General features: G+C 37.6%; 1 protein-coding gene across 1 annotated transcript; it reads right to left on the bottom strand.

Annotated features, from left to right (window-relative positions):
* Positions 1-5,256: 5,256 nt before the first annotated feature.
* Positions 5,257-9,384, bottom strand: pex12 (peroxisomal biogenesis factor 12). Its single transcript, XM_079872549.1, has 3 exons — positions 9,036-9,384; positions 7,501-8,036; positions 5,257-5,936 (listed from the first exon to the last, which is right to left on the bottom strand). The coding sequence occupies exons 1-3, from the start codon at positions 9,165-9,167 to the stop codon at positions 5,546-5,548; spliced, it is 1,059 nt and encodes a 352-aa protein (XP_079728675.1). The 5' UTR covers positions 9,168-9,384; the 3' UTR covers positions 5,257-5,545.
* Between the last annotated feature and the right edge of the window lie 263 nt (positions 9,385-9,647).

Here is a 9,647-nt window from a genome sequence, read left to right as displayed (position 1 = left end):
TTATAAAGTCAGAATTCGGACTTTTTTTCTCGCAATTGCGACTTTATATCACGCAATTCTGACTTTATAACACATAATTGTGAGTTTATATCTCGAAATTCTGACATCTTTTCTCAGAATTGTGAGATATAAACTCACAATTGTGAGATATAAAGTCCAATTCTGAGGTAAAAAAAAAATTTCCCCTTAGAATAGTTTGTATCTCACAATTCTGACTTTATAACACGCAATTGCGACTTTATATCATGCAATTCTGACTTTATATCTCGCAATTGCGACTTTATTTCTCAGAATTGCGAGATATATCTATATATATCTATATATCTCGCAATTCTGAGAAAAAAAGTCACAATTCTGACTTGATATATCGCAATTGTGAGAAAAAAAGTCAGAATTGTGAGATAAAAAGTCGCAATTATTATTATTTATTTATTATTCAGTGGCAGAAACAAGCTTCCATAGGATTCAGACAATGATGGAGAGACTCAAGAAGTGACAACATGTAGAAAGCAACAAGACATTTCTGAATGGTTAGTTGATGAATTTTTGTAGCTGATGGGTAGTTATCTTCTAGTCATTGATTAGCATATTCTGTCTTGATAATCTATAAATCGTGTTCCGGGGGAATTTATGCAAATTTTAGGGTTGGTGATGTCACTAACCCGGGAGGAAGGTCGTGTAGTCCCTACCAGCCGTTTGTTGTAGTCCTTAAAAAACGATTTCTTTAAAATAAAATATCTCCTTTAGCTTTGAACTTTGAGCGTTGTAACTTTGCAGATGTTGTTTATGCTCAGACAGCAACATTACACACTAGCTAAAGTTAGAAAAGTGAAATCATAATCAACCACCCCTTTAAATTCATACACTGCACGGTTGTGTACATAGTGCATTAGTGTATCATTTGGGACGAAACTAATATCTTATTAAAATTACACTATGACAGTAAGAAAAATGGAAATTCTAATAATTTGGCTTGACTGGGAAATGTGCTTAATTGTCTTACAAATGTCACAATGCAAAATAAAAAAAGGCACAACATTTCCTTTTTTTTATCTAAAATATAATGCCTGTTATTTTGACTTTGTGCTGAAATATGGCCCGGGCATGTTTGTGTGAGATTCATGTGGTGCTGCATTAGACTAATGCTGGTCATTAGTGTCTGCAGTTCACTAACCACGAGTGGATGGTCAGGTCAGGTTTCACGGCTGTGACTGGCAGGCGCACATGAACCACTGCTGCAGTCGATGAAAAGGTGACACGCTGGCTGAGAGAAGCATTTCAAATGAGATTAAAGCATGGGTCTAGTTATAATGCATAGAAATTCTAAAGGTCTGATATGGCCAACCTTCTGCACAAACATTTAAAAGAACACACATCAGCAACAACAACAAAAAATCATATGAATATCCAAAATAAGGATATTGTAATAATTAACGATTGTATTATTACCAATAGCAACAGATTTAATATCTGTATATGGAATAGAATGTTTCTTTTTTAGCATTGTTACACCAGATAACAACCTACTATGTTTCCCACAATGCAATGTCATCAGCTTCTTGGCATGACAAATGCACTGGAAGTAATATTCACCACACAATCTTTTTTGACTAATTTCATTGGACTGTCAAGAAATAAGATTTTTTATATATATAATTGTACAGCTGCACTGTACACTCTTTAAAATAAAAACTCCAAAAGTGGGTTTCGTAGCGATGCAGAACCATTGTTGGCTCCTCAAAGAACCTTTCAGGCAACAGCTCTCAGTTTTTCTCTTACAGTGTAAAGAACATTTTAATTATCTAAAGAACCATTTCCAGTATTTTGTGCAATGGAAAGATTCTATGAATGTTAAAATTTTTAAACCAATAAAGAACCTTTTCTTATGCATTGCACACATAGCCAACCTCTGGAAATTTCTCCTGAGCTACAAAAATTGACATTTGATTAATTTAATAAGGGCTGATTAATTTAATAAACACTGCTCACATAGGTTTATTCACAATAGTTTTATTGTCGCTGTTTTTGATTAGTCACAAGCGTCGGTCACCAAAGAATTTGGTGAATTAGCTGCCAATTGTTTGAGAACAACCAGATTCAACCTCTTCTGAACTCAGTGACATTAATTAGTTCTCTAATGAATAATGATCCCTTGGGCTTGATTGGAAATTCAAGTGAAGCTGTCTTGTGCCACAGGCTAATGATGATAAAGTGAGAACAGGTGTGCAGTTAAAGGCCTTACAGACGCTAGACAAACTATAAAGACTGAAAGGCAAAAACAGTTACCTTGTTGCCTAATCAGTCAATGACTTGACAAACAGCGGGTTTTGTTTGAAGATGCTGCAGAAACCAGTTTCAGACAGACTTCCACGTTCTTTAAAGCTTTAGAACAAATTCAAATGTGCAGTGCCAATCAGGCAAGTAGCCTATTTGACTTGTGACTAATTTCTATAAAGAAATTATATTTAAAAAAAAATAACGTTTTTGTTGTTAAAAATGCGAGACGCACGTCAATAGAACGACAAAAAGCGTATAATAACGCTTTTTTTAGAAGTTGAACCCTTAACTTGAATGCGCGAGACGCTGCAAAAGACGCAAGGCGCGAGCTCAAATCCGCGTTTCAAGTGTTTTTCAGGTTTGGTATGTTTAATAATGGCAACTGATTCTGATGAATTGTTGAAAAAGATCATTTAGCGAAGATCCCGCAGCGATGATGAGTGAAAGAACATGTCTGACTTGGTATTGCTGCCCTTTGGCATCATTGACCAAGATCTGATTGAGTTTAATCTTCTCTCTGAGCTGTTCTCATGTTTGTAGGTCGTTCTTGGGGAAGTTTGAGCAGAGACCCAAAGGTTTGAACCAGTAAAACGAAAAGTTTTTTCTTGTCTTTCTGCCTTAACTGGTAGCACACGTTCTGTAATGAGGAAAATGCCTATGGGAAAATGCAGTGGTCTTTCAGGAAGTGGTAAAGCAGGGTCTAATGAGTCTGGGGAAATCCCTTGAAATCCCTTTTAGAACTGGTAGTCTTTAAAAGCTCTGGTTTAATCACTCTTTTATGGAATTAGTACAGAGTGCTTGTCCCGCACTCTGCAATGGGTTTCTAATAATTTAGATTATGTTTACACGATACCAATGCACTTAAAACGTTTTTCCTTTGTTTTTCATATACAGGCGACAATCAAAAACGATCCAGTTCACACGGATCCGCGAAAATGAATTAAACGCTGTATTATTCTTGCCAGGCCAGTAGTTGGCGATGTCACTTAAGCATCACTATAGCCTATAGACTGAACACGTAATATGCATGCGCATGACGTCACCGTTTTTACAAATTCATGTTTTTGTAGTTTACACGTAAAGCCATAATGGTATTTTTTTTTTTTTTTTTTTTTAAACTGCACTTTGAAACATGTTTTCAAAAGTTTGCGTTTTCAGGCCCTCAAATGCTGTTGTGTAAATGAACAGCCAAAACGCATAAGTTCTCCATTTTTAGTTGAACGGTGTTGAGTAAACGGACCAAAAGTCTGCTTAAATCCCACCCTGCTAGATCACGTTTGTTCAACTGCTTCCACTTGAGTACAAATGCCTACATCTCAAAAACCAACCAATGCATTGAACCAAATCTCCAACATTATTTTTTTCTTTTCCTATACATCCATAGGCTGGAAATCCAGACCTAAATCCAAAAGATAAATGGTCTGGCGTCGACTAATGAAAATCGGCCAGCTCGAGGGGCGGCACCAAGCATGCATTTGAAAATCTCACTGCACGCAATTGGATAACACTACGACCAATCACAACAATAAACCCCATACGCTGGCTTAGCTACCAGCGGAGCTAACTGGTAGATTAGACTCTTGCTGTATCCGGTCGACAAAACAGCAAAAACGTCCTTCTTGCAAAGGAACGATTCGAGCGGCGTCTTCTATTCCTCTTTTAGATAAAAAGCCAAGTCTAACTCGTTCATTGTAGCGGCCAAAGCCGTTTCAAACAACTGGTGTTCATCCATAGCCATCTTGCAATGTTTACTAATGACTTCAACGTCACAGCGCTGTCGTCATCTCGCCTCTGGCCCGCCTATATCAGATAACCCGATGTGATTGGTGCAGCTCAGATCGAGGGGCATATTTAATGAGCATCATTACTCGACGCCAGAGTAACTCGCTGAGCAAATTCAACTTGTGCTCTCGCGAGAACTCTGGATTACCAGGGTAATACATCCATTGGCCCTCATTTATCAAAAGTGCGTACACCAAATTTCCAGCGTACACCGGGCGTACACCCAAAACCACGGTGACTTTGAGATTTATCAATATGGACTTTGGCGTACGGCACGCTCAAATCCTACACCTGCTCAGGAGGTGGTGTACGCACGTTTTGAGTGCGGGAATGCGCAGAAAAACAATTCCTAACACCACAAAACGCACTGACAAACTAAAAGATATAATATATTATGACCCACTGTAAAAAAACAGCAACATAGTAATTATAAAATTAAGTGTTTATTTTTGTGCAACATGGACTTCAATGTTTAATTTGTGTGACTTTACCAAAGCATTTGATTTGTAGGCATATGTATTCCTTAAGTTGCGAGCCTGTGCGCTTTACCTGACGTTTTGTTTATACTTTCGCCTGGCTCCGCAGCGCGAGTCTCCGCAGACTGCGCGCGCACCTCCCCAAACGAACGAGGCGTTTATACTCGACGCGCTCGCCGTTGTACTATTCTTTGAAACGATGGTTAGGCCAGGGTTAGGCCCGGCAGGTATGCACGGGCTGGGTTTAGAAATGAAAGGCTTTCAATGACCAAAAAAATAATTCAGACTGACAAAATAATAAAAATGCCATTCTTCTTATTTTAAATAATAATAATAATACAAATAATAATAACGACATTCTTCTTCTAAATAACAATAAGCGTCATTAATAATAAAAATCTAGAAATCAATTTTGTTTCTTTCCACTTCCCTGGTTTCGCTTTCTCTTTCTCAAAGAAGTTTCTCTTTAATTTGCCGTCTTCCGTGTGTCCATGGCGTAAAATGAGGGCGTGGGGGGAGCGGAGACTTGAATATATAGGGGCGTGTTATTCTAATGACGATCGTTTTCAGCCGCGGCATTTATCAAGGGCAGGTATTGCGTACACCAGAATTTCAAAGGTACGCACAGCTTCATAAATCAGGCGATGAGAGGAGTGTAAGCATAATCTTACGCCAATATATACGCCCGTTTCTACGCAAGATTGATAAATGAGGGCCATTGTGTGTACACAATAAAACGGAAGAAAAGATCTATTATTACTTCCTTTGCACTGTGACAGTAAATAAGAGTCAGCAATGATGATCAGCAGGGATTATATCTGTACAAATTTAATATTTACACATTTCAGAAATTAGTAGACCATAACCACATCATAAATTATTTTGACATTTTAGTCTTCCCTGGGATAACAATTTGCAAAACGTTGACTTTAACAAAGTGCAATAATTATATAAAATCAGACAGATTAGCATTAAGGCATCTTGAAAAACATTAACCGTATTTGAGCAGTCTATCCATCGGGTGAGTATATTTTGATGAGGTGCTGCAGTCCTGAAGGGTAGCCGGTGAGCGGACACCTCTGGTTGGCTTTAACATACACATATATACACTTGTAACAAAACACGTAGCCTGAAGTGGCGAGGGCAGTGTCATTGGTGCGCACTTTCCTGCAGAGCGGGCAGACTTTGATGTGTGTGAGTGACGTCTCCTGGCTGTGAAGGTGGAGAGGTGGCGGAGGGGTCGGAAGGGAGGTCAAGGACTTAACGGTGCTCTGGTTCTCGGATGAATACCACCACTCCAGGAACTGCAGGAAAAACACTCCCATCGAAAGGCTGGTTGAAAGAGATACAGCCACACCGCCAACTGCTGTAGAGGCCAGATGCTGACATTTCTCAACAAAGCTGCGAATCAAGAGACTTTTGTTATGATTAAGCATCTTTATATTTTTGTAAACCTCGAAAAATGTCTGTATATAAAATGTCACAATGTAATAAGAAAAATCTTGCTGATTCTTTCATCTTCATGGAATTTTCTTCTAGGGCTGGGTTAAAAAAAATTTGATTTCTCAATTTTAATCAACCAGTTTTGAACCAGTTTTGATTCTTAAATCCCATTAATTGATCTTTTTAGTCTTTGCTGTTATCAGTTGATGAATGAACAGAACATTGTAGCGAGCCTCCCATCCAATAAATCGCAATAAGCTTTGTGCTTTGTTACTTTTGACTTTTGACTTACTTATGAAACAAAGTCTCAAATTTCAAATTCTGTCCATTTTATCACAAAATTCAAACAATAAATACTGTTTTGGCACTCTTTAATGTGGAGTGACATCAATGTAGCGCCTCAGTTCAAGCAGCACAAACTGAGGGCTAGTTTACTAGTTACAGCACGAAATAAAAAAACTGAACATCAGAAGGTGTGTTGAATGATACAGTACAACTTACTGAATGAATAATTTCTCATGTAATCAATTTACCTAATGTTACATTTACTCATTCAGTGTCCACAGACTCATTAGTCAGAACTCTAGAGAGGAGCATTTTGCCAAATATATGCACCATAATACATATTCATTACTTTTTTTAAACTGCTCTTCAATATTCAATATACATTTGAATAAAACAGTTTTTATGACAGCCACCTTTTTAAAACAAAGTGGAGTAGAAACGTAATTATAAAGTTAGTATTATAAATTTATAATTATAAAAACATTATTGTGTGTAATTTAATATACAAAATATAGGTTGTATATACAAAAACTCTTTCTCCGCCATTAACTAAATTTTCCGGAGTTCCATGTTTTCACTGTTATACAGTAGGGGGCGCTATGATGCATCTTCTGAAAACGTACAGAATCTCAAAAAATACAGGCGAAAAAGAAATAGAAACAAGTGATAGCATTTGTACGCAGATGCATGTGTAAAATAATGCGATCCTCAACATTAAACAGCATATAAATCAAAACTCTCTAATGTTACTGAACGAAATGTCGACCCAAGACAAGCTATAGGAATGTGCCAGCATTAGTGGTGTTGATGGTCTGTTTTGATCATCGTTCTGAATCCGATATGGATTGTAGTCTTTGACAAAAACATGATTTTTGGCTTTTTGGACATAATTTTGCTTTCTTTTAATGAAAATTACCCACATTCAAATGTTAATAAAAAAGAAGCTAGAATTAAACCTTTTGTTTTTATTAAAGCCGAGGTTCTGCATGTTCAGATTCTAGAAAATATTCTGGAGGCCATGAAAATTTTGGGAAAACTATCAAAAACAACCTTTTTTATTTTAGGAATGTAGCTACCAACTGATTCCCTGAATCGTTTATTTATAGCATTAGTTGAGAGATTTTTTTCCTCGAGAAAATTTACCATGTACTGTCCAAATGAATCTATATCGAATTGTCAATATTACCCAGCCAAAATTGCTAAATAAACTCAAAATAAGCACATATGATGAACTCACCTTTGGCTGGGGCTCAGTGCCGGGCCTGATGGCTTGAGATCCAGGCTGTGGATGTCATTAGCCGTGAGATATGAGAGTTTAACCCCTGCCAGCCACAGAAGCGGAGAATGTGTCCGTGTTTTGCCAAAAACATACAAAAGCTGTTGGCAAAAGACCCAGCCATCCCAGGCCATGCACACAAAGGGGTACGCAGCTAAAAAAGCCCTGTACAACTTCTGCATGAAGGACTGCGGCAAGCGGATCGAGAAATCGTCTTCGTCTCTCTGTCGAGCCAGGACTTTGTCCAGTTTGGTGTGCAGGTAAGGAAGGAGGGCCAGGAGGAGCAAGGAGCGCCAGTGCTGTCTGCGCAGGAGCCCTAGATGGGCAGCACGTGTGCCGTCTACTCCTACACGCTTCAGGCCATAGAAGTTCTCCGAGAATGAGGCGCTGGTGCGGGAAAGGAAATGATGCTGCAATAACATATCCAGGATAACATAAATCTCATCAAACCTCCTCCATAGAAATCCATAGCGAGCAGGGTTGGATGTAGCAAGGATCTGTGGACAATGACAGGGATTTTACATCAGGAGCATTCAATGCCAGCACAGTAAATAATACTGTAAAGTTCATTTTTATACTTAATTTTTTTTTTTTTATTAACAATAAAAGTATGCTTGCAACACTTAGTGAATAGAAGAGTGCTAGCCTACGACACGGGTTTCAAACTAGGATGCACGGAAACATTTAAAGAAAAACTGTAAAAGCCTTAATACATAGGCTACAATAACAATAAATTAAAATTCATTTTAGATCAAAATAAATAAATGAGTAAATAAATAATAAATCTAATCGTACATAACTATAATGAGTTGAAACTAAACATTTTCTAAAACATATTTTAATACAAATTTTGCACAGTATAAATTGGGTCTTTATACAAGAAACTATATGCCTATAGATGCATTTTCAATCATATCATGAGGGATATCATGGGGCATCTAAAAGATTGAAAACCCCTGACCTGTGCCAAATTTCACTAAATAAAATGGTTATTTTGTGTTTTAAAATTCAGTTTTGTGTAAAATGCTTCAGGCAATCCACTCAGATAATGACCAGTTTATAATGCATCTAGTTCATTCTTCACACTGGAAATGAAAGGTCAAGTTGAACGCACTGCATTGTGGGATACAGGTTACAAGCACAGGGTTTTTTATTGTTGCAAATCATAGAAAAAATAGGTCTTGATATTCAAATGGGCTGAATTAAGTCCCAGGACAGAGGACATATACTACAGTATACTATACTAGAGGTATATATTATGTATACAGAATACAGTACACAGTATACATAGTATATACGGTTAGTATTCAATTTAGCACACAGCCCAAGTTCTTTATGGAAACAACTTGAAAATCTGTCGGGTGTTTGAGCACGAGGCAAGGATCTTTAGATGCAACTTAAGATTGACCTGCTTTACACCCATCATAATGTCAGGTACCAATGTTTGTAAAACGGTTGCAAATGCAGTACAAGGTGTTTTAAACTCGTAAGCATACCTTGACAGCATGCAGTAATGCAGGTTTGACAGCACCCATCAAAGAGTCCTGCGCTAAAACCTCAAACACAGACGGCCTGTCGGTGTCTTCAGCGGGGGCCGCGGTGGTCAAATGCGCTCCTCGCTCTGCCATCACACTTGGACGTCAACTTTCACAGTTAAGACAATAATAATATGTGTTCCTAAAAGTGTATTATCAGTCCTAAGGGTCTTTTAGTAATATTACATCACACAAGACTATTTGGGAAGAAAATTACTGTGCAGAAAAACAATGCACGACTCAACTGTCAATGCGTTTTTCCTGTTACTGTCGGTATTCTTCTGTGTGTGTGCTCTCACTGGAGGCTTCTGAGCCAATGAAACAGGTTCATACTGCCACCTACTGTGATGGAGTGAGAGGAGGATGACATTTAAAAAAATATATAGTTTTTTTTTTTATTCAATGCCACAAGAACAAGAGGTATTGCATATTCACAATATTTATAGTTTTACATAAAATCCAGTGCTTTCAAAGCATTACATGTTTTCATTGCTTTTTTGTTTTTAGTTTGTTCCAAAAGATGTACATATAATGTAGAGTCATTTATAAAATGTGGAAAATTTGGTTAAATAT

Source organism: Squalius cephalus (assembly GCF_949319135.1).
Source record: "Squalius cephalus genome assembly, chromosome: 5".
NCBI classification, from domain to species: Eukaryota; Metazoa; Chordata; class Actinopteri; order Cypriniformes; family Leuciscidae; genus Squalius; species Squalius cephalus.
This window is presented reverse-complemented; position numbering and strand designations above follow the sequence as displayed.

Bases quoted from the DNA above. Each gene is read 5' to 3' on its own strand.
- pex12 (XM_079872549.1), bottom strand. From the start codon at position 9,167: ATGGCAGAGCGAGGAGCGCATTTGACCACCGCGGCCCCCGCTGAAGAC. The intron at 8,037-9,035 runs GTATGCTTACGA...CATTGTCCACAG, and splicing joins CATTACTGCATGCTGTCAAG to ATCCTTGCTACATCCAACCC. The intron at 5,937-7,500 runs GTGAGTTCATCA...CTTGATTCGCAG, and splicing joins GCACTGAGCCCCAGCCAAAG to CTTTGTTGAGAAATGTCAGC.